The 25,279-nt window shown below is 41.7% G+C and overlaps 1 protein-coding gene across 1 annotated transcript in view; it reads right to left on the bottom strand.

The window, feature by feature from the left end:
* The window catches only part of HMCN1 (hemicentin 1), a 324,395-nt gene that overhangs the window by 262,751 nt on the left and 36,365 nt on the right, over positions 1-25,279 (bottom strand). The window contains exon 2 of the mRNA XM_039483793.1: positions 8,104-8,174. Coding sequence (XP_039339727.1) covers positions 8,104-8,174 — 71 coding nt within the window. The remainder of the gene's footprint in view (positions 1-8,103; positions 8,175-25,279) is intronic.

Below are 25,279 nucleotides of genomic sequence, written 5' to 3'. Positions count from 1 at the left end.
CATAGTAAATTCCTCACACACACACACACACACACAAACATATCTCTGTAATTAAACTACCTCTTCAGGTTGAGAAAAAAGAAAAATATAATGTTATTGTTTTTTCTATACTTTGGAGGCAGTCCAATATCACAATGAAGGAGATTAATAAAACTGGGACTTTTCAGCTTGGAAAAGAGACAACTAAGGGGCAATATGATTGAGGGCTATACAATCATGACTGGTGTGGAGAAAGTTGTGATGAGATCTCCTTGGTACTGTCATCTGATGTGCTGAAATTACCTCTGAGCCCATCTTCCCTGTCAGCTTGGAACTCCAGAACCCTGTCTTGTTGAGCCAGTCACGCCAGCCTGCTGCAACACAGACACAGGTCTGAAACATGTCCCCAAAGCTGCAGGCTTTAACTGAAAACCACTCAGCAGGTTACCTATCTCCAGCACCCAGACACCCAGCTCCCAATGGGATCCAAATCCCAAATAAATCTGTTTTACTCTGTATAAAGCTTATACAGGGAAAACTCATAAATTGTCTGCCCTCTGTAACACTCATAGAGAGATATGCACAGCTGTTTGCTCCCCCAGGTATTAATCACTTACTCTGGGTTCAATAATAAACAAAAGTGATTTTATTAAGAATAAAAAGTAGGATTTAGGTGGTTCCAAGTAATAACAGACAGAACAAAGTAAGTCACCAAGTAAAATAAAGCAAAAACACGCAAATCTAAGCCTAATACATTAAGAAACTGAATACAGGTAAATCTCGGCCTCAGAGATGTTCCAATAAGCTTCTTTCAAAGACTAGACTCCTTCTTAGTCTAGGCCCAATCATTTCCCCGGTACAGTTCTTGTTAGTTCCAGCTTAGGTGGTAAGTAGGGGATTTCTTATGACTGCATCCCCCTTTGTTCTTTTCCACCCCTCTTATAGTTTTGGCACTCCCTTTTATTTTCCACCCCCTTTTATAGTTTTGTCTCTGTGGGTTCCCACCCTTCCTTCTAAATGGAAAAGCACCAGGTTTAAGATGGATTCTAGTATCAGGTGACATGATCACATATCACTATAAGACCTCATTCTCCATTCTTTCAGGGCTGGACTGCACATACCCAGGAAGGTTTGCAAGTAAATAGAGCCATTTACAACCAATTTTCCTAGTTAATGGAAGCCATCAAGATTCCAAGGCACCATTAATGGCCCACACTTTGCATAGTTATAATAGGACTTCAGAGTAATACTTCATATTTCTAGCTTCAGATACAAGAATGATATATTCATACAAATAGGATGAACACACTCAGTAGATTATAAGCTTTGTAATGATACCTTACAAGAGACCTTTTGCATAAAGCATATTCCAGTTACATTATATTTACACTTATATACATATTCACACATAAAACATATGGAGTGAAACATCACAAAAGTAAATAAGGAAGTGCTATTTATTCCTTCTCATAACACAAGAACTAGGGGTCACCAAATGAAATTAATAGGCAGCAGGTTTAAAACAAACAAAAGGAAGTATTTCTTCACACAACACATAGTCAATCTGTGGAACTCTTTGTCAGAGCATGTTGTGAAGGCCAAGACTATAACAGGGTTCAAAAAAGAACTTGAGAAATTCATGGAGGATAGGTCCATCAATGGCTATTAGCCAGGATGGGCAGTGATGGTGTCCATAGCCTCTGTTTGCCAGAGGCTGGTAATGAGCGACAGGGAATGGATCACTTGATGATTATCTGTTCTGTTCATTCCCTCTGGGGCACCTGGCATTGGCCACTGTTGGAAGACAGGATACTGGGCTAGATGGACCTTTAATCTGACCCAGCATGACCATTTTTATGTCATATATATAGATAGACAGACAAAAATATGATGCTTCTAATAATCTTCCAGCTCTCAGCAAGGTTGGATCTTTGAATGGTAAGCAATGGAATGTTAATCTGTTAGGTTTTGTCTACACTACTACTTTTGTCAGTAAAACTTTGGTTTGTCAGGGGTTTGAAAAAAACACACCCCTGACTGACATAAGTTTCAGCAGCAAAAGTGCATGTGTGGACCGTGCTATGTCGGCAGGAGAGGCTTTCCTGCCAACATAGCTATTGCCGCTCATTGGGGGTGCTTTAATTATGCCAGCAGGAGAGCTCTCTCTTGCCAGCAGAGAGTGGCTACGCAGTAGACATTATAGCAGTACAGCTGTGCCGCTGTAAGGTCCGTAGTGTAGACATAGCCTTAGTAACTATAGAGGTTGTAATCTCAAAGAACTGTTTACATATATGCTCCCAAAGTAGGAATACTTTATCATCTTCTAATGTAAAGAGTGTATCTGTTCTTTAAATGTAATTCTAATTATAAAGCCCTCGAAAATGCCCTTCTGACTTTTATTGGAAAAGCAAGCAGTAAAGCAGACATCCAAAACACTGTGAAAAAAAACTCTTTTTGATTTTAATGTGTCAGAAATTCATCCTGGCAATGCTTTTGTATCCTAGAGGATAGCTCAGTATATCCCAATTAATTTTAACTGTTGTTGTTAAGTGTCCTCTTCAACAAATGACTGCTCTGCTTTGTGTGTTACATGTGGACACAAAGGCTAGACAATGGTTACTTCCTACAGTCCTCTTCCATTAAGGAAAACCTCTCACTAGTCACACTTAAAATCAATCAGAGTATTGTTACACACCAGCGAAGTGTTCTATTATGCTAATGTTTATTTTCCATATAAATAGTAAAACTACTTTGTTAATCACTGTACACAGTGTTCCCAGTACAGCAGGAAACAGAAAACACAAAGGGCTGCCTTCTCAAAAGGTAGATCACATTACAAAAAAAAAAATTATGGAGGAGAGCAGCTTTACATACCAAACGTTTCCTAATGAAAAATTCCTTTAGAATTTTTTTTTCTAAATTGCAATTAAAAATGCCTATAGTTACGTCCTGAACTTCCCTGGAAAATTAGTGTTAGGTTCAGTCTAGTTTGATAAGCACCCAGGAGATCCAATTACATATCTGAATTTATCTGAACTAGCCACATTTCTGAGGCCTAAATTTAGCCTTGGTTTAACTCAACTGACTTCAAATAGAGTGGCACCCACTTATACTATGGCTGAATTTGGCCCTTAGTGTGCAAAATCTGACTGGAAACATCATTAGAAAAGACTCTTCTAGTTAAAACAGTGATAATTTTTCTGTTGGGCTCTATTAAATTAAGCACAATCAGGGGTTCCTTCTATAACTATTAGCAGCTGAAAGCCTGTGCTGTCACATTGCTATAATTCAGAAAATCCTGTGTAAAAAAGCCAAAATTGTTTGAGATCTTAAAAACTGGATAGTAACAAACATGGGGTTGGTCCTGCTTTGAGTTGGGGTTGTTCCTCCTTTGAGTAGGGGGTCTCTTCCAACCCTAATCTTCTATGAATCCCAGTGATGATTGAACCTGGTGATAGTCTAAACAAAAAGAGCTCATGCTTTTTAGCTATTTCCATTGCTTCACACTGACTCAACAGATATTGTAGGCTTCAGAGTGATGTTTGAGGTTATTGTGTGTGGTGACTGTGTTATATGAGTGATGGCATTGATTTGTATGTGGGTTGTGTTGTGCTCAGAAACTTGTGTAGATTTGTGTTGGTGGTGAATGAGGGGTGTGTGCTACTTTGAAGGGCTATTTGTGCTTGGGGTTATCGTGTATGCTGGTTGTGTTTTTTTGTAATGGTTGTATTGATTTGTGTCTGAGGGGGTTGTGCTGGGAGATGTGTGATTTGTGTTCAGGGATGAAATCCTGGCCCTACTGAAATCACTGAAAGTTTTGTCATTGACTTCAGTGGGACCAGGATTTCATCCCTAGTTTTGGCTCCAACTGCTATAGTAGCAAGAACCCACCTTTTCAGAAAGTATGTAAGAGAAGCTGGGAAATTTCCTTTTCAAAATATGCAAAGTCAGGGGTTTTCCCCCAAGGTTTGTTGATTTAAGCAAAGTATACCCTTTTTTACATACTCAGCTCTAGGGTGACCAGACAGCAAGTGTGAAAAATTGGGACAGGGAGTGGGAGGTAATAGGAGCCTATATAAGAAAAAGACCCAAAAATCGGGACTGTCCCTATAAAATTGGGACATCTGCTCACCCTACTCAGCTCATCCTTTTAGGATGCACGTTCCCTTCCATACAACTGGAAAGGAATCTATCTGGAGAATTTCATCTTTTGGAATATTCTTTTGAACAGATCACTGATTTAGCAGAACTTCAATGAGAATGTCACAAAATACAGTTCCCCCGTTTAAACTTCATGTAGATTTGAGAAACATGCTGCGTACATGAAGAAAGAATAGGGTCACTGTATAATTAGGGAAGAAGAGAGTCAAGTGGGTTTTTTTCATATCCTGCCATCGTTCAGCGCACAAAATTCACATTTAAGTTAATGGGTGCATTGCATTAAAAATAAAAAAGATTATGGTAATATATAGATAATAGTCATTTCACCCTTTCTCTCAAGATAAGGCCCACGGAAATCAGTGGGACTAAATAACAACAGTAAGGGCTGAAGGATTAGGCTTGTATTGGAAGTGCCCCCTCTAGTGACTTGTGTAGTCTGTGCTTTTGTTTTGTGGACAGATTGATTTTGTTATTCACAAATGACCCCTATTAGATGGATGTCAAGTTTAGACTTGATGCTCTCCAATGAAGACAAATTTCATAATCTCCCGTGGCAGCTCATTACACTGTCTAATTGTTCTGATGGTCACAAAGCTCTTCCTTAAAATATTTAATATTTGGCATGAGTTCTGTCCTTTTTGATTAATACGAATAATTGTTCCATGTCCTTTCCTTCTGCATTAATCTCTCTTGTTGCAATGTAAAGATGATCTGCTTCTCAAACTGTTTTTGTTTTCTCCAGTGCTTTCTTTCAATTCATTTTCCTGCATCTCTTAAATGCTTTATTTGGAAACACACAAATGGCAAGTGGTTGGAAAATGCTTCACTGTTCTGGGAGAAACCCAGGAGTTTTAATCAAAATATTACATAGTTCCAATTACTTTTTAAAATTTAACTTTCTGGTCTTTCAAATGTTATCGTTCATTCAAATGGATGCATTTTGTATACTGATATTAACTTATTTAAATGCCCATAGTTTGAATATGAAGTTATTAAAACAATATGTCATTGACTAGAATTTAAAAAAATCATAACTTAAATAGAACTTCATAGTAATTTTTAAACAAGTTGTTTGGAACTAAGACTTTGTGCTAAACATTAATTACAAGCTTCATCTGCTCAGCAAATTATTTGCAAACATTAGCTTTTGGCTTCTTTTCAACTATAAAACAGCATTTTTTCAAGTTATTTTTCTCTCTGCCAGTTATGAAAAACAAACTGAGGGTGGCAGCCATTTTAAAACTAGCTAATTTAAGACAAATGTCAAAACAGGGTTGTTCGGTTTTATTATTCAATATATATTATTGTTTTCTCTGAATTTCTAGTTTAGAATTTTCTGCTACATTTTAAGTTGTACTCATTGTGTTACACAAACGAGCACAACCCATTTACAAGTAGCTTTTTATTAAAAGGATTCTTCCTAATGCCAGTTTTCTAAGCCAGATCTGCTCTTAAGCCACAGAAGATCTAGACCTGGTCTCCGCTACAGAATTAGGTGAACGTAATTCAGCTTACGTCAGTCTAACTCTGTGAGCATTCACACTAACATGTAGCTCCCTCCAACGTAATTTTCCCACTCACTGACCTAATAACAACTCCACCTCCATGAGAGGCATAGCGCTCAAGTCAATGTTGTTAGGTGGACGCAGTGTCAACACTGTGTTGCTTATCGACGGTTGCTGCCTTTCAGAAATTGTCCCATAATGCTCCACACTGGCAGTTAAATCGGTCTAAGTGCTTCAACACAAGGAGTGTCGTGTGGACATATAAAACCAATTCAATTACTGTGGTGGCTGTACGCCAATGACTTAATTTTGCAGCGTAGACCTACCCTGATCCCGCATTACTAAGGTTTGGTCTACACTAGGAACTTATGTCAGTATAACAACATCGCTCAAGTGTGGAAAATCCACACCCCAGAGCAGTGTAGTTATACTGACCTAACCTCCAATGTAGCAGCACTGTGTTGATGGCAGAAGTCCTACCACTTCTCAGGGAGGTGGAGTACCTAGGCTGCCGGAAGAAGCTCTCCCATCGGTGTAGGTAGCATCTTCACTAAGCGCTATAACCACGCAGCTGTGCTGCCACAGCACTGTAAATGTAGACAAGCTGTCACTCAGGCAGTACTCTAAGGAGGGAAGGATTGAATCTAGCAAACACTGCCCCAATCTGGCATGGGAGTTTTTCCATTGTTTTAAAGAGGAAATAGACCAGGTCTTCTTTGACTAAGAGCTTGTCTACACTGGCACGTTACAGCCCAGCAACTTTCTCGCTCAGGGGTGTGAAAAAACACCCACCTGAGCGCAGCAAGTTTCAGCGCTGTAAAGTGCCAGTGTAGACAGCACTGGTAGCTATTCCCCTCGTGTAGGTGGTTGTTTTATAGCACTGGGAGAGCTATCTCCCAGCGCTGGTGCCGCAACTATACAAGCCACGGCAGCGCTTTAACGTTGCCAGTGAAGACATGCCCTAATTCAGGGACGGCCAACCTGAGCCTGAGAAGGAGCCAGAATTGACCAATTTACACTGCCAAAGAGCCACACTAATTATGTCAGTAGTCCCGCATCAGTTCCCCCCAACTCCAACCTGCAGTGCCTCCCACCCGCCAGCCGCCCCACCAAACAGTGCCTCCCGCTCCCTCCCCACACCTCCCGCCCACCACAATCAGCTGTTATGCAGTGCACAGGAGGCTCTGGTGGGGAGGGAGGAAGAGTGAGGGCATGGCAGGCTCGGGGGCAGGGGTGGAGTGGGGGCAGGGCCACCCAGAGGATTCAGGGGGCCTGGGCCCCCAACCGCCGAATTGCCACCGAAGATCCGGCACTTCGGTGGCAGGTCCCGGGGCGGAAGGACCCCCTGCCATGGGTCTTCGGGGCACGTTGGTGGCGGGTCCCGGGGCGGAAGGACCCCCCTGCCACCGAATTGCTGCTGAAGACCCGGAGTGGAAGAAGCTCCGGGGGCCCGGGCTCCGCAAGAGTTTTCCAGGGGCCCTGGAGTGAGTGAAGGACCCGGCTCCGGGGGCCCCAAAAAATTCTCGGGGGGGGCCCTGCAGGGCCCGGGGCAAATTGCCCCACTTGCCCCCTCACCTCTGGGCACCCCTGAGTGGGGGCAGGGCCTGGGGCACAGCAGAGTTGAGCACTGAGCACTCCCCAGCACATTGGAAAGTTGGCACCTGTAGCTCCAGACCCAGAGTCAGTGCCTATGCAAGGAGCCCCATATTAACCTATGAAGACCGCATGCAGCTCCAGACCCACAGGTTGGCCACCCCTACCCTAACTGCAGCTCCACCCAAATCCTTCACACAGGGGGCTCAGTTCTGATCTCATTTACGGCACCTTTAAACCAATGCAATTCCACCGACTGCAAAGGAGTTACTCTTGATGATTTACATCAGTGTGAGATCCAAATCAGGCCCTAAGGCAATTCCCACTCTGAGCCATCTGACTGATGAGAACCGCTACTGGAGCACCAGGAGATCTGCATGATGACAGAGAGTGCTTCAAGGGCTGAGTCAATCTGATGGAAAATTTACCTTTAATCAGTCTGTGTCAGGTGGAATCCTGGTGGATGTCACACAACCTTTCTTATATGTATATTAACTAAATTAGATATATTGTAGGTTGAAATGTTTCAAAATTGCAGACAAATTTTTCCCACGCAAAGAAAATTGAAAAATTTCAACAAATTATTTGCAGTTTTTCACCCAGCTGACAGAATCAGTAAAAAAAAAAAAAATTACAAAATAATTCTCAGAATTCTCCAACTTGTTCTAGTATTTTGTATTGTTGAACAAAATCAGTAAATTTAGTCACCCTGTTGTAGAACAAATCACATGGGTGTCAACTATGCATTCAGGGCAGCTAGCATAATAGGGCCTGACTAGGGCCTCTAGTAGAAACAAGTGAGAAAGAAGGCTAAGGAAATAAGGACCATAGCAAGTACCATGTACAGAACAGGTAAGTTACTCACCTGAACATAAAGTTCCCGGAGTTCATATTGAAATTTCTTGGAATCTGTGGTAATTGTCACTGGGCCGATTTCTGGGATTAAAAGAAAAAAATGCAAAGTGTGTAATGAGATTGCAGTAAAATCCCAAAGGCTATTAAATTACAATTCCCCTGAGAGTCAATAATTTCAGAGTCATACAATCTGGTATTTTTAAAATGGTGTTTTTTTAAAAAAATAAAGAAAAGCAATAACATTGTATTTAATGATAAAAGAGCAGAATACTATTTCAAGGCACTGGCCTGTATTGGGCATCATCTCTCCCAACCCCAGCATGCAAGGGGAACATATGCACCGACTACACCACCACATCTTTTGACAGTGAAGCATGCTCCCCTTTCTGCAGCCAGCCAGCTCCATGTAAAGCAAAATACTGCAGCTTTCAATTACTAACTTTTGACATGAAACCCTTTCCATATTAGCACTTGGAAAAGGATAGCCATTTAAATGACCATGTCAAAGGAGAGTTGAGGGGTTATATGCAACAGAGGGCTGCTGATTTACAGAGAAGAGGGGTCTGATTTTAAGTCTACCAGTCTTGAATAATTAAAAACAACTCTGATAATTTTGTACAAATATTATCCTTAGTTCCATGTGTCTTAAACACATGTATGTGTTTGTATGTGTCTGTCTCTCTCATATGCATGCGCTGCTGTTTTCTTTTGCCCCATATTTGTATTACTGCTGGTGACTGAGAAGGGAAAAAGAATAGTGGTTGCACCAGAAATTAATATGAGTTTGTTCCAGATGTAGTTGTATGTCTGAGCGTGAGAAACTGAAGTCCTTTAGCCATAGAACAGATTGGCAAGCTTCTCCCACCAATGTTACACAAATGTGCCTCAAGACCCAGGCCAGGCCTGAAGGGCATCTCCCCTCTAGAAGGGAGAACATAGTTCAGCCTCCATGCCTGTTCACTCCCTGGTCTCTCAGATCAAGACTGCCAGCAAAAGCACAAACTAGAAATCAATTCCAGTTCTGGGTTTTGTGGCGTAGGCATGTGTCCACTGACAACCAACCTGAGATCATCAAATTCAACTCAATTGGCCATCAAACCACTAGGAAATAACTTTCAGTAATCACAGGGCTCTAATTCATAGTGGCAACATAGAAGTGGAAGTTTAAATATCACATTAACACCCCCCCAAGCCATCCATTCCCTCCTGATGTCTTCCAAATCATCATCCAGTGTGTTTATAACAAAACGTTTTCCCAAGTGTCCACATTTATTTCCTATGCTCACTATAAATTAGAGCAGGGGTAGGCAACCTATGGCACGTGCCAAAGGCGGCACACAAGCTGCTTTTCAGTGGCACTCACACTGCCCAGGGGGCTGGCCACCGGTCCGGGGGGGGCCTCTGCATTTTAATTTAATTTTAAATGAAGCTTCTTAAACATTTTAAAAATCTTATTTACTTTACATACAACAATAGTTTAGTTATATATTATAGACTTATAGAAAGAGACCTTTAAAAAACATTAGAATGTATTACTGGCACATGAAACCTTAAATTAGAGTGAATAAATGAAGACTTGGCACACCACTTCTGAAAGGTTGCCAACCCCTGAATTAGAGCTTTTCTAAATGGGGATATAAAATAGCTATTTCTGATTAACTATTCCCAATTAACTCCATAAATGGATGCTCTTAATCAGGAATAAAAGCATCCACGCATGAAGTTAATCAGGAATCCACTTTAAATCCAAACCCCCTACCTTATTCCAGATTATCTTTCATGTGTGGACAAGCCTTAAGTGAGTATTTAATATCCATGTAATCTTGATATTTTTTCCTTTCAAACCATCCAGACAAAGCTTCACTTGATAGCACTTTCAGCAGCAACCGTGGCTGCAATCTAGCACGATCACACGCAAGGGTTTATTTTGGGGCTGTGTTTATGAATGCCTGGCGCTGTGTAGTTTTCACTTGATTTACAAAGGTCACCAGAGAGATCACAGAAAATATTTCCTTGTGTTATGAATTTATAGATGCCTTAAGACTTTTATTATGGCTTTGATTTGAACCATTTATCCATAAATGCTGTTTGTTAAACTATTTAACATGTTACAATTTCATAAAAAAACCTGTCCATTTTAAAAACACGGTGCTCTTTGAATAATCTTGTTTCCCCGTTTCCCCTTTCCCATCCTAATCCTGCCTCACATTCATTCAGCAACTCATTTCTTCTTCTTCCTTTCGGACTTCTTTAAAAGCATATGCCTGCAAGAACTTGTCTCCAAACTGCTTAGGCTGAGGTCTATTCACTGACAACCATTGTTCTTAATAGCAATGTGTGTGTATTATATATACACACACACACACACACATACATAAAACCACCAGCTCATTTATTTCTTCATCCACTCTAGGAACTAGACTTTTAAATCCCAGAGCAGTAAGTGCTTTTGAAAATATTTTCTCTGCTTATCAAAGAGAGATCTAGAAACCCACTACTGGAGACATGGAGCCAGATCCTCAGCTGATTTAAATCAGCATAGCCAATTTAAACCAAGTGAAGATCTTGCCCAGTTTTAAACAGGGAGTGGAACCCTGTCTTTGAAAGTGAACACCAAAAAAAGACAAATATCTGTACAATTGGTTTTCATCTTGATTTTATTGTTGATTTTTCTTCAGTTAAGTGGAGCAGTTACACTCCAGTGCCTTGTGTCTCATCCCTGCTGGATATACAAACACTGACAGGGTGGCTACATTCATAATTTTCCTCCATCAGGTCATTCCCCATTATTGCATACTGGCAATTGGAGGTTGAAATTCCATAACAAGCTTGAGAGAGAAAAAGAATGGGATACAAGCTTTTTCACAGAATAATTAATTTGGATTTTACCTCAAGATGGTGAAGTTGTCAATATACAGTAGCAATTAATTTTAATCACTCTTAGAAGTTCAGCACATGTACACTGCCTGTGTCAGAGTCAATGAAATTGCTGTTATTGCTAAACCAGAGAGTAAAAGAAAAAAACAAGTGCTAGATCTAGTGAACACTGATAATGATGAAGAGGTATTCTCTCCATTTCAGAGGCACTAGGCATGACTCTCAGGCTTTGTCTACACTGGATTTTCATCAGTGAAACTTTTGTCATTCAGGGGCGTGAAAAAAACCACACACACACACCCTGAACGACAAAAATTTTATCAACGAAAAGCGCTGGTGTGAACAACGCTTTGTCAGTGGGAGAGATCTCCTGCCGACAAAGCTACTGCCGCTCGTTGTGGGGAGGGGGGTTGTTTGTTGGCGAGAGAGCTCTATGCTGCCAACACAAAGCGGCTACACTGTGCGCCTTTTAGCAGCACAGCTGTAGCAGCACAGCTGTGTCCCTAAAAGCACAGTGTTGACATAGCCTTAGTACCCTGGCACAGTGCTTGATGGAATTTAAGGGACATTCTTCGTAACAGTTACCATACAACACAATACAACTTTACCTTGTATATCAGCTTTCATAAACACTATACAAAATATTTTATGGAATTAAATTATGCAAGATATCACCATGTGCACTTGGGGAAACACTGCAGAGAGCACCCAGCCAGACACTGCAGCACACAGAGACAGAAGTAGCCAAAGCAGGGATCTCTGGTCATGTACAACTATATAATGTTCTCGGACTTTCACTGCCCTGCACTGATTGATTGTTTGCTCCAACCCTCCCCACCCCTGCCCTGTTCCCCTTACCCCCTTTTTCTTTCCATTCAACTGATCCCCCTCAAGTAAATCCACCACCTCCATCCCCCCAAAAAGCAGAACATGACATTTTCCCCCATCAAACCTTTCACTCAGCTTGTGTGTTCTATTCCTTCCTCACTCAGTATCTTTTCTATTTAGACAATCTTGTCACAGTGTTTCCTTATACTCCCCCATCTTTCTCTACCCATCTGCTTGTCTTACACTTAGACTGTAAGCTTTTGGGGGACTTTTTGTCCTGAGTGTATACAGCACCTAACACTGTGGGGTTCTGGTCCATGACTGGGACTCCTAGGCACTATGAGAATACAAATAATAAATTAATAATCAAAATACCTTTTAGTGCCTGATTTTCAGAAATGTATATACATAAATGTTGTATTTATGTGCCTAATTTCTATAGAGTTGTAGTAATTGCACACACATAATTGACCAACTAATACATCTAATTACCAGTTTATCTGCATGCTCAACTGCCACAGTAGTGCATGAAATCACAGTAAACACACGCACACAATTTCCATACACGTTGCATGCCTTCACCTGATAAGCTGCCACTTTAGGTTTAATTCATAGCACACTATATGTTAAAATGTCATGGAACCTGCAAAAAGATCATTAGATCATAGGAAAAGCCATATTTGATTTCATTTTCTGGGTGTTAAGTTGCTTCTGAGGTGAAGGACAGCTACCTGAAAAATTTCTAATGTGAATGCATACATTCAGGTGCTTAAATATAGATTCAAGGGACTAACTTTAGGCACTTACATTGACACAGTTGGGATTGCGTTCATTATGGAGGTTTCCTCCATTCTTCTTTACTCTGATGCTTTTCTCCCACCACCACCCTCCCGTACTCCACAACTGAGGCTATGTCTACACTACAAAGTTAAGTCGACGCAAGTTACACCAATGATCATAAACCGCTATAATTACATCACTTGTGCATATTCACACAACGTTCCTTGTGTTGGTGGAGTGCATCCATAGTTGGCGCTCTTGCATCAATAGAGAGAGCAGTGCACTGTGGGTAGCTATCCCACTATTCAACTCACCACCTTCTGCAGCTAGGAGTTGTAGGGAAGTGGAGTGGATTGCAGTGCATCATGGGTGCAGGCTCAACGTCCCACGTTGCAGTATTTTCTGTCCCATCATTCCATGGGCTTCCGAAAACATTTCACACCATTTTTCAACAGCCCCCGTATACTGTGCACTCCCCATCTCTTCCTGAAACCATGGATCCTGCACTGCTCTCTAGTGTTGCAATCAGTGTTCTGAACACAATGCAGCTGACAATGCAGTATTACATAAGCTTTGAATCTGAACAGGAATCCATGATGCAAGCCCTGCTGTGTGCCATGGAAAGAAAATTCCAGATTACTTTTGGCATTCACAGAGCAGCTGCACACAGTGGACCATCACTTTTGGGCTTGGGAAACAAGCACTGAGTGGTGGGATAGCATCATTACGCACGTCTGGGATGATGAGCAGTGGCTGCAGAACTTTCGGAGGCCCAAAGCCACCTCCCTGGAACTGTGTGTGGAGCTCACCCCAGCCCCATGGTGCAAGCACACCAAAATGAGAGCTGCCCTTTTGGTGGAGAAATGTGTGGCAATTGCTGTGTGGAAGCTAGCAACTCCAGACTGCTACCAGTCAGTCACAAATCGGTTTGGAGTCAGGAAGTCCACCATGGGGGTTGCATTGATGCAAGTATGCAGGGTCATTAATTGCATCCTGCTATAAAGGACTGTGATTCTTGAAAATGTGCATGAAATAGTGGATGGCTTTGCGGCAATGGGATTCTCTAACTGCAACAGGGCAATGCATGGCATTCATATCCCAATTTTGGCCCCAGACCATCTTCTGACAGAGTACATCAATAAGAAAGGGGTACTTCTCCATTGCATTGCAGGTACTTGTGAATCACCGGGGTCATTTCACTGATATTAATGCAGGGTGGTCAGAGAAGATGCATGCCACATGCATCTTCATGAACGCTGGCATGTACAGAAAGCTGAAAGCAGGGACTTTCTTTCCAGACCAGAAGACACTAATACAGGATGCTGAAATGTCCACAGTGATCCTGGGAATGTGTGTTTGGCAAATTAAAGGCTCACTGGCATTGCCTTTATGGCAAGTTAGACCTCAATGAGGAAAATATTCCCATGGTCATAGTGGCCTGCTGTAGACAGCTTCACAAATATTACGCAAAGGGGAAAAGTTTCCCTAGGAGTTGAGCATGGATGCATATCGCCCAGCAGCTGATTTTGAGCAGTCAGATACCAGGATTATTAGAGGGGCACAACAGGGGGCTATTTGAATCAGGGAGGCTTTGAAGCACCATTTTGACAATGAGCACCAGTAATGTGTCTTTAAGTAATGCATTCTGCCGTGTTTTGTTTACATGCCATCTGGAATAACCATTTTGATGATTGCTTCCTGACTGTAATTTGTAGTCTGCAAATGTGCCAATTGCCACAGCAGCAACTGCTGTGAGTAGGAGACAAATAAAGATTAATTTTGTTTCACAGTTGTTGTTTTTTATTAAACAGGAATAAGCAACAAACAGAAAATGCCTTCTTAAAAGGGACAAAACAGTGAGAGAAGCACTCTCCTGAGGGAGGCTCTCATAGCTGTGTGTAAGTCTAGCTATCACTGGGGAATCTGTCCGAAGGGGTAAAGTGAATGGGTCCTGCAATGGGCCAGGAAGATGCAAGAACATAAGAACGGCCCTACTGGGTCAGACCAAAGGTCCATCTAGCCCAGTATCCTGTCTTCCGACAGTGGTCAGTGCCAGGTGCCCCAGAGGGAATGAACAGAACAGGTAATCATCAAGTGATCCATCCCCTGTCACTCATTCCCAGCTTCTAGCAAACAGAGGTTAGGGACACCATCCCTGCCCATCCTGGCTAATAGCCATTGATGGACCTATGTTCCAAGAATTTATCTAGTTCTTTTTTGAACCCTGTTATGGTCTTGGCCTTCACAACATCCTCTGGCAAAGAGTTCCACAGGCTGACTATGTGTTGTGTGAAGAAATACTTCCTTTTATTTGTTTTAAACCTGCAACCTATTAATTTCATTTGGTGACCCCTAGCACTTGTGTTATGAAAAGTAGTAAACAACACTTCCTTATCTACTTTCTCTACACCAGTCGTGATTTTATAGACCTCAAGCATATCTCCCCTTAGCTGTCTCTTTTCCAAGCTGAAAAGTCCCAGTTTTATTAATCTCTCCTCATACGGAAGCCATTCCATGCCCCTAATAATTTTTGTTGCCTTTTTCTGAACCTTTTCCAAGCCCAATATATCATCTTTGAGATGGGGTGACCACATCTGCACACAGTATTCAAGATGTGGGCATACCATGGATTTATATAGAGCAGGGATCGGCAACCTTTGGCACGCACTGCTTCCCGCAGCCCCCATTGGCCTGGAACAGCAAACCGTGGCCAGTGGGAGCTGTGATCGGCCAAACCTGTGGACACGGCAGGTAAACAAAGCGTCCCGACCCGCCAGCAGATTTCCATGACAGGCCACATGCCAAAGGTTGCCAATCCCTGATATAGAGGCAACATGATATTTTCTGTCCTATTATCTATCCCTTTCTTAATTATTCCAACATTTTGTTCACTTTTTGACTGCCGCTGCACATTGAGTGGATGTTTTCAGAGAACTATCCACAATGACTCCAAGATCTCTTTCTTGAATGGTAACAGCTAATTTAGACCCCCATCATTTTATATGTATAGCTGGGATTATGCTTTTGAATGTGCGTTACTTTGGATTTATCAACATTAAATTTCATCTGCCATTTTGTTATCCAGAGAATGTGTGGGTGGGATTTGAGGAGGGCATGGTAAGCAGTTCTGTATGGGTTGCGGGGAGAAAGCATGCATGTGTTCTGCTTGCAGCACGATTAGGGACTTCAGCATCTCCGTGTGGTCCTCTATTATTTTTATCATCCGCTCCTGGCCCTCGAAAATTTGTTCCTGGCCCTGCTTCCTCTCCTGCCTATCTATTTTTAATTATTCATTAATTATCTCTCTCCCTGCTCTGTGTTCTTGATCCGTGATGTCAGAGGATTGGAAATCTCCCAAAACATGTCCTCCTCGCTCTTCCTTGGTCACCTCTTTATCTGGAGGAGGCGCTCCGCTGGCATGTCGGGGGTCTCCTTAAGGGCACATCTGCAGAAGCACAATAAACAATAAACAGAGGCATAATTATTAGTGCACTCACAGCACTGAATCATAATAGCAAAGTACATCTCTTCTCACTGTCCCTTGGAAAGCACACAGCTCAGTGAATGCCCTAAACATTGTTAGTTCGGCCTGGGGGGTGGGCGCGTTCAAGATGGGGCAAAGGTTCTAGGTGTTTTTTTAAGGGGATCACTAGGGACAATATTGTAAATTCTGCCTCCATTTTCCACAAGTGGGGGTCATTGAAGCAGATATCTCACTCCTGAGGGTAACCCACTTCTAGCTTATAACAAAGCAAAGGACAGCTCTACCTCATGTAATCAAGCAGTATCAACTCAAAATGAGCACTCACCAGTGCATCATGTGTGCCAGAGATGGAGTGCTGGGACTGAAACTTCAGGGGTGAAGCAGAGGTCCTGGCTTGCCACGGTATTGGACGACCCGGTCGCCTATCCCATCTCATCCTCCAACTCCACTTCCTCGTCCACCACTTTGTCCTCAGGGTTGAGTCCACTGGCCGCTGTCTCCAGCCTCTGTGAAGTATCCATGGGGCTTGTGGCAGTGGGGGTCACCGCTAAGGATGATGTCCAGCTCCAGATCTGCAGCGCAGCACCAGAGTGACGGTTTGACTCCCTTGCCTCAGCTCCTTGATCTTTGTACGGTACTGATGCGTGTCCTGTTCATAGGACTTACCCAGCATGCCACGAGAAATCTTCCCATAAGTATCAAAGTTCCTACAGCTGGAGCGTAGCTGGGACTGCACAGTAGGGTGACCAGATATCTTGATTTTATAGTGACAGTCCCGATATTCAGGGCATTTTCTTATATAGGTGCTATTACCCCCAATCCCCTGTCCTGATTTTTCACACTTTCTATCTGGTCACCCTACTGCACAGTCTCCTCTCCCCACAGAGCCAGCAGATTCAACAGCTCTGGTGTTTTGCACATAGGAGATCATTTAGTGCATGGAGCCGCCCTGGTCAGCTGGAAAGATGCAATGTGAGCTGTCAACGCTGAGCAAACAGGAAGTGGAATTTCAAAAATTCCCAAGCCTTTTGGAGGGGGGGGCAGATGCCTTTGTACCTGGGTGCAGGGCAGCGGAGTTTGAACTGCTAACCAGAGCGGTCAGGATGGGCATTGTGGGACACCTCCTGGAGGTTATTTGTGGCCACATAACTAAGCATGGCATCTACACTGACACTGCGTCCATCTAATTTTGCCACAAAAAGCTCTATGCCTCTCATCAAGGTGGTTTTATTTTTGTGGAGTAGCAGGAAAGTTAAATTGGCAGAAGGAGCATTGTAGTGTGTACACCTCCACTATTTTGTCGATGAAAGCCAACTTTTGTCAGCACAACTGTATAAGATAGACAAGGCCTGATTTTCCAACAACCATGACAATTGATATGACTACATGCTGATAGTTCACATTGATTAGGCTGTAATTTTATTTCTTTGTTTTGAAACTACACTATAAATGTCAAGTCTTCCAAACTAATCTTGGGGATTTTAGGCCTCTCTCTCTCACACACACAGAATTGATTACATATGAAAGGATTTTTTTAAAAAGGAATAGTTGCATGTTATTGAACAGAGACTGGACTTTCTAAAACTATAAAGGCACAAAACTCAGCTTAATACAACCAATATGGTGTTTGGTCAGTTGCTTAGGGACAGGCTCAAACACCACTACATAGAATTGTCTGCCAATGAATTTGAAAGCGATTAAGAATGTTGATATTTGCCTCCCCAAGACAAGTTTGAAAAAAACATTCCTCAATAAATAAACAGGAAAAGTTCTCAATAAGTAAACTGATAAGTTGTTCACTATGGTGTATTTAAAGGATTTTCCACACTGTCATCTGGCTGCATGTTTACATGAGAGTTGGAGAGTGATCACTCAGGGAAATCCTAAAATCATCCTGATTACAGATAACTCATAAACGCTGCTATGGTGTTTGTAGTTTTGGCAAACACCAGTTAATCCGCATACAATACAAAACATCTATACAGTGGAGATTTGGTATGGAGGGCTAGATGGTCCAGAAAACTACTAAAGACATATCACATATGGAGTCTTTTCCCTCTCTGCCATCAGTTCAGTAGTGGCTGAAAGTTGTTTGTTACCATACGATGGATGTTTGGTGGCCTATGTGAAATAAGTGGTCTTTGTCCAGTTCTACAGCACATGGTAATTAAAAAGCGACAAAGAGTCCTGTGGCACCTTATAGACTAACAGAAGTATTGGAGCATAAGCTTTTGTGGGTGAATATCCACTTGGTCAGACACATTTGTCAGATCCAGACTAACACGGCTACCCCTCTGATACATGGTAATTAAAGCAGACCAACTAAGTACTGATTGGTCAGTGAACTATATTCTTATCTTACCCTGAGTGTTCATTCCTCTAGGTTAGCAAAGGCAGCATCAGGGAAAACTGACTACTATGCCCAGGCTTCACCTTATTATGAATAAAGGCCTTATTCTATGGTCATTATTCAATAGATTTGTCTAAATGAGGCCTGAGCTGGTTCAGGATTGGGATTTAAGGCATTAAACCAACCATGAGAAACTTAATTATGAAAGGCAGATGGTCTTTACTAACTTCCTGTTTTCATCATGTCCTTGCAGTACAATACCTACTAGCCCAAATTCTCCCATTTAGTGGTATAAATTTGAAGTAGCAGCAGGGTTTTACCAGAGTTACATTAGTGTAAGAGAGCAGACTTTGGCCCTATGTTCCTTTAAAACTGTCCAGCTACAAGCACATTTGGCCACTTCTTTTCTAGCTAATATGTGACTCATGAAGGAAATAAACCAATTTTTCCCCCATACAACATAGCACTTTCCTTTAGTTTAGATGGTCTTAATATTAAAATGAGTAACACTAACTGATTCCATTTCTTATCAGTGCATATTATACAGTATGTTGCTGTTGTACATTAAATTGAAGTCAGATACTGAAACGCTACCTTTGAAAGAAATGTTTAAGACAAGACATCATTGAGTATATCCAGTTATTTAGAAAATATGCATTTTTTGAAAATGAAAAATATATACACTGCAAAGCAAAATAAAATAATGCATACACCATGAAAACTGTACAGCCTTATTAGATAACCACCACTCTTAAGAGATCACCCCTCAAAGTATAATTCTGCTCCACACTTTAATTAGAAAGCTGCCTTTAGTAAGCAACTGATTTTTCTTATTTTCACTGTACAGTGTACCCTACCTTTGTCCTTTCAATTAATGTGAAAGCTGTTCATCAGAACTCTCTATAGTAAGGCCAAAATGTGCAAATGTGAGTGCCTACAATTAGCTACATAAATCTATATTTAGTCAAGTAACAAGTGTCTTGGTTTTCATACAAGTTGAGCAACCCCGCTTCCCCAGAGGAGTCTGGAGCACTTGGCTCAGGAAAAATCGGGATACTTGTTTAGGGGAAGATTTTCAAAGGCTCAAACGGCAGTTAGGTAACCACATGTAAAAATGTTGGCATAGGTACATTATGCTGGAAAAATCCTATAGATAGTAATGAGCTCCAGTACTGCTTCCTATCCCATACCTGGAAATCTGCCACATATACCAATAGGCTGTGGGAGTGGTCTCCAGACAAGAAGAAGTTACCCATTCACCCTGTTTATGGGGAATGCTTCACCAGTCAACAGCCCCAGACCTGAGGCCTACAGCCCCTGTCTCCACTTGAATTGCGACTCCTCCCTCTCCCACTCCAAGACACTCATTTTTCCTGTTATCTAAATTGTAAAAGCTAGGAGTAGCATAAATCTGAATTAGGGATGTAAATATTGTTTACCCAGTTAACTGATTAAAATTATATCATTTAACCACTTAACCGAGTAAAGGGAGAGGGGTGGGGCTGCTCTGGCCAGCAGGCATGTGGCTAGGGCTGTTTCTGGGGTCAGCTGGCACGCCCTGGGGCTGCTGCTCCGAGCGGCAGGGCTGTGGCTCGGGTTGACTGGCTGGCCAACGTCGCCCAGGAATGCTGCTCCGGCTGGCCAGCAGGGCTGGGGTCAGCTGGCTGGTGTGGCCTGGGCCTGTGGCTGGGGTCGGCCAGCGGGGACAAAGTCGGCTGGCCAGTGGGGCTGCTCAGGCCGGCCGGGAGCTGGGGGTTAATGGTTAAGCTGGGTTAACCAGTAATACTAATGCTTACTAGTTAACCAGTTAACCATTTACTATTTTACATCACTAGTCTGAATATGGGGTAAGTTGTGAACAATGCAATATTGCACATGGAGCGTCATGAAAATGATGAAGAATCACAGGAAGAGTTGCTTTCTGCTAATATTGAACACACAACTATATTAAAACAACAAAAATAGTATTTTCCCTCAAACTTCTCTCTATGATTCACTGTAGAGCTTCTGACTCTAACCTCCCCATGTCCCTTATGTGTGGCTACTAGCTACAGATTTGAAGAACCAGTACACATTTCTCCTTTCATACTTCCAGACGAGTGGCTTATTCTTGGGGAAGGGGCATGTAAGGAGTAACCTTAAATACCCAGGATAGAATTGGGCCCTATGTTCTGGGACTTCACCCAACTACTGTGCAGTAAGCTGCAAATGGGTGACATTTTATTGCGATATTTTCTCTTTGTCAACAGAAATTGATAACTACATATGTGAGGAAGAGGAGGAAAATACCTACAGCCCAAAATCTCTCCACCAGTAGCCCCAGAGAATGTAAGTATTAGTACTCCCTTACATCACCATCTGGGAAGAACAATTTGTAACATAAGGCCTGATTCTGCATGATGAACCTCCTTAACTCCCACTGAAGTCAATGAAAGTTGTGGGTGCCCTCCACTTCAAAGTTGGCAATAGGCACTTTACAGGAATGGGTCAACAGTTTATCTACCCAACAAAACCCCATGTGATAAATGCTCCACTGGAATCTTTACATACATAAGCAGTCAATTAGTAATTTCAACTGTAGCTTGGTGAATGCTCCTTACAATCAACAATTCCTCCCTTGGGCTCTGATCCAAAACCCAATGACCTCAGTGGGCATTGGACTGAGCCTTTGCTGATGAGTGGCTCAGTAGTTGAAAGTTTTCATAAAGTATTAAAATTTCTTCCTACATAATATCCTCTCATGACTCAGATGCTCTTGGCTCTGAGCCTTTGGCCTGGGTTTAATTATATTAATTTCAGAAAAGCCCCAGAACTGCAATGAGCAACATTTACAAGATCATTTCACTGGGGGAGGGAGGGCAGGAGAAAGATGTGTTTTTTCAATTGCAGTGACTTTTTACTATGTTCAGCCTTAATTGAGGCTAAAAACCAATAATTTTAAATTAAAAAATTCACTTTACTTAAGAAGGGTAATAATGAGAGATTTGTTAAAGGAGTGTGACTGGATTCAGAACTTTTCACCTCCAGGTTGATATTCAAATCAAAACCAGATATCAGATGGTAACAACGTTCAAAGACTGACTATGTGGTGACCTAAGCCACATGAGTTGGTGGCCTCGGTCCAGTCCTTACTGGATAGTATCATATCCCAGTCACCAACCTCACTGCACCTTCATTCCAGTTTCAGCAGAGAGGCCAAGGTATGAATAAACCCATAGACTGAACTGCCTTCTCATGCATAGAGGCAGCCCCCCAGAACAAATCTGAGGCCCATTGACAAGGCAGTGAACAGATCAGTTGCACTTCTGCTTTCCACACTCCCTGGACTCTGCAGAAAAAGGACATCAGCCTGTGTGTGTTAATCTGGCACCCTTCAAAAGCAGTGCATTCATTTTTACTAGTAAGTGAATAAGAGAATACACAGGAAGGTCTTAGAAAGACATCCCCAAAGTTATGCATTAGTAAAGTAAACAGCCTCCCATGTAACACTGAAAGATAACAAAATGACAGAGATACTAATGCTATCATGTAACACCACAGGACAGCACAAAATCTTTCAGGCTGGGATTTTGAACAGGAGACTACTGGAGTTAGGTGCCCACTGTTAATCGAGATTCAGTGGGAGCTGGCTGCTTATCTCCCTTTAAGTGCCTTTGAAAATCCCAGCCTTGTAATGACTCCTTGATGTTTCTCTTGTGCACGTGTAGAACTTTACCTGAGGGTTTCAGCTTTAAAAAATAAAAGTTGTTCAAAATTCTTGTAAAACAAAACATAACATGGAGATCTGCAAAATTCTTGAGGGACAAAAATTGATAAGGATCCTGTGTCCAGTGTAACTAGTGCTGAATTTAGCTGGTGGGAGCAAAGCACAGATTTTTCCAATGTATATTAACTAACTGCAATAAGGAATAGTAACAAAGTATGTGCTCATTAATCCACAATGGAGAGTAGCCTACATGAATTTAATATATTATATACTCTTCCCTTTTTAAAAAAGTACAGTGATATCACTCAGACTTGACAGATATTCTCAGCCTCTATGTGAGGGCGTTCAAAATATAGTTATGATCACATTGTAAATCCCGATTCTCTCAGTTGGACAACTCTAATAAGTAGCGCTTTATTGCTCTTGGTGCCTCTAATTTGGAGGACATTATACAGTACCCAGAATGGAGTCAGAGAGTTATTAGCTGGGATTTAAACTAATGAAATATGGTTTAAATTAAATAAGCTTTAAGGTTTAACTCTAGTTCCAAGAAAAATATACCACTTAGAAGCACATCCTCGCTGGTAGACAGAAAACTTATCATTATTGGCAAACAAACATGGAAAGCTGGAGGCCAAGAACCCTGACTCCATGTGGTTAAAAACCAAGGCAGTGCCAATGGGCATTAAATGTTACAAATGTTTAAAAGGATTGATGTGAGCCAAGTCTTTCTTTTGTGGGGAAACAAATGAATTTCCAGGATCCTGAAATCAGTGAGTGACCCACCTTCCAACCTATTCAGGTGAGCCTTCTGAACTGCCCTATAGGTCTGGTCTCGGTAAGGGGTCCAACAGCATCATTTCTGAAATTACTTTGATGGTTTCCAGCCAATTCTGAATGGATAGTTGCCTAAATTACAAAAACGACTGCCATGGTTGGCAACTCAGTTGATAAGTCCCACAAGAGAGGACTGAAGGAGGCATGAAGAGTGTATGAATCTCTCATTTCTAGGTGGTCCCTCTAGGTCAGAGTTGAGCCACACTTGTGAGGCATTGTGGGAAAATTCTGATTAGCTGCTCCCTGTACTGCACCTCTTCTGGGCATAAAGAATTTTAGTTTTCAAGGTTGTCAACCTACCACTTTTCAAGAGTACAGAAGTTCACACACTATTTATCATTTCCAGATAAAATACTAGCAAAGTAAAAATACTTTTGTTTATTATATGCACGCTTTGCCCAACTAATTTGCTTCTTTCAATCTAAACTAAAAGATAAACAACTGATAAGAACCACACCACTGCTTCCTTACTGTACTGAGTGGCATGCAATGACAACTATTTACTGAAACTGATCTACATTCCTAACACATACTGAATATCTAAAAGGGTCATCGGATTATTTTTTGGTTTTGTTTTTTTCCCTGTTAATGGCAATCTTTTTGCAACCCAGGAACAAATTTTTACAATTCTTTATCCATGATGAACTATAGCTCAGTCCAGGGCTATGTTGTATGAAACTATTTCTGTCTCCTCTTTTGCTATGTATATATTGGCAATGCTTTTTCAACACTTATAATGGTGCTGGAGGAGGAAATATATATAGCTACAAACTGTGCAGTGCTATTTTGGGACAGACCGTCTGAATATTTTATTCTTTTAATGTTAATTCAAGAAAGATTGAAAACTATTTTTAAATTCAAAACTTAAAACAGTTCATAATATATTAACAAATTAATGTCATATACTGTAACATCCAGGACAGATTCCCTTTCCTTTCCTTTTAAATGTGCCCAAGGCACACAATAAAAATTGAAAACATGGGTGGCTCAGTCTAAAACTCCAGCAACAAAACTTTCCTGAAGGATAGTGAGTATTAAACATACTTAGCAACTCATCTACACAAGATATAAACGGAACAGCACTCCCAACAACAGCTCAATGTTCCTGCAAGCAGGATTCTGTTACTTAAGAACAACTGACAGGTGACTAACATTTGTGAGTGCCACATATACACCACACAACAGTCATGCTTGTAGCTTCTCAGGGTAGGTCTTCATTGCAGAATTAAGCAATCTACACTCAAGTTACTCCATTGGAGTTAGCCTAGCTCTAGTGAGAGTGGGCACACTGTAAAATAACACCTGAGTTGCTGTGTCCACATTGGCACCGTACTTACTGGTGTGTGGCACTAAGATTTCAGTGGGGCACCCACATCCCATGATTCTTAACAATATAGTCAACTGAGCTGTCTATTAATTCTTTCCCAGTGAATTGTGGACAAACTCATCTATCCTTTCTGGGCACATGTGGAAAACTGTGGGAAGGCATCATAGGACGAGTGGCATTTCAATGGCACCAGCCTGCATCCACACTATACAGTGGTTGTGTTAGCAGCTTGTGAGTTGTGTTCATCTGAGTTTTAACCTATACCCAGTCAACTGAAGTTAAAAGTACCACTGCACTTGAGTTAAGGGTTTTGTGTGTGGACAAGAGTATTGCCCTAACACTACTCATGTTAGAACTCGAGTTCACTTTGCAGTAAACGCAAGCTCTGAGGACAGGATACCAATATGTGACAGGCACAGTAGGGTAAGATCCTTGGGCACACATGCACTGCCCTGCCTGCCATCAGTTACACCAGCAGAGCTGCCTGATGTTTCCCCTTCAGATGGTGTGAATACTCTACAGGGGTTACAGAAACCAGAAAGCCACACTTATTTTGTATTTAAATTGATAAGGATAGAATCAGAGACATTTCTGGCTTTCAGGGACACAATCACTCTAGACCCAGGCTATCATATTAACAGTTTGTGATTCTTTTAGCCTCTTTTACCTACTTTGTATTGTAAAAACTAAATTAACAACGGTTCAGTGTACCATGCATAGGTGTTTTTGGTTGGGGGGGGGGGGAGTGAGTTGAAAGGTGACAGGATAGCATAGTTGTCATTCACTGGGAGATCATATGCAGTTCAAATTAATTTTAGTTTGTTTATTGTTTCTTCCTCCCATTCCCCATATAAGGGTGAGAAAACAAAAATAAAGATAACCTAAAATCCACTCAAATGCACATAAACCCCCAAGACCACTTTATTTGAAAAACTATCCCTTGAAAAATTTTTGCTCTCTCATCCCCAAATCATCCCAGAACTGGTCAGTATAACTA

The sequence above is a fragment of the Mauremys reevesii genome, linkage group 8 (assembly GCF_016161935.1).
Source record: "Mauremys reevesii isolate NIE-2019 linkage group 8, ASM1616193v1, whole genome shotgun sequence".
NCBI lineage: Eukaryota > Metazoa > Chordata > Testudines > Geoemydidae > Mauremys > Mauremys reevesii.
Note: the sequence above shows the minus strand (reverse complement) of the source record. Positions and strands in the feature narration are given on the sequence as shown.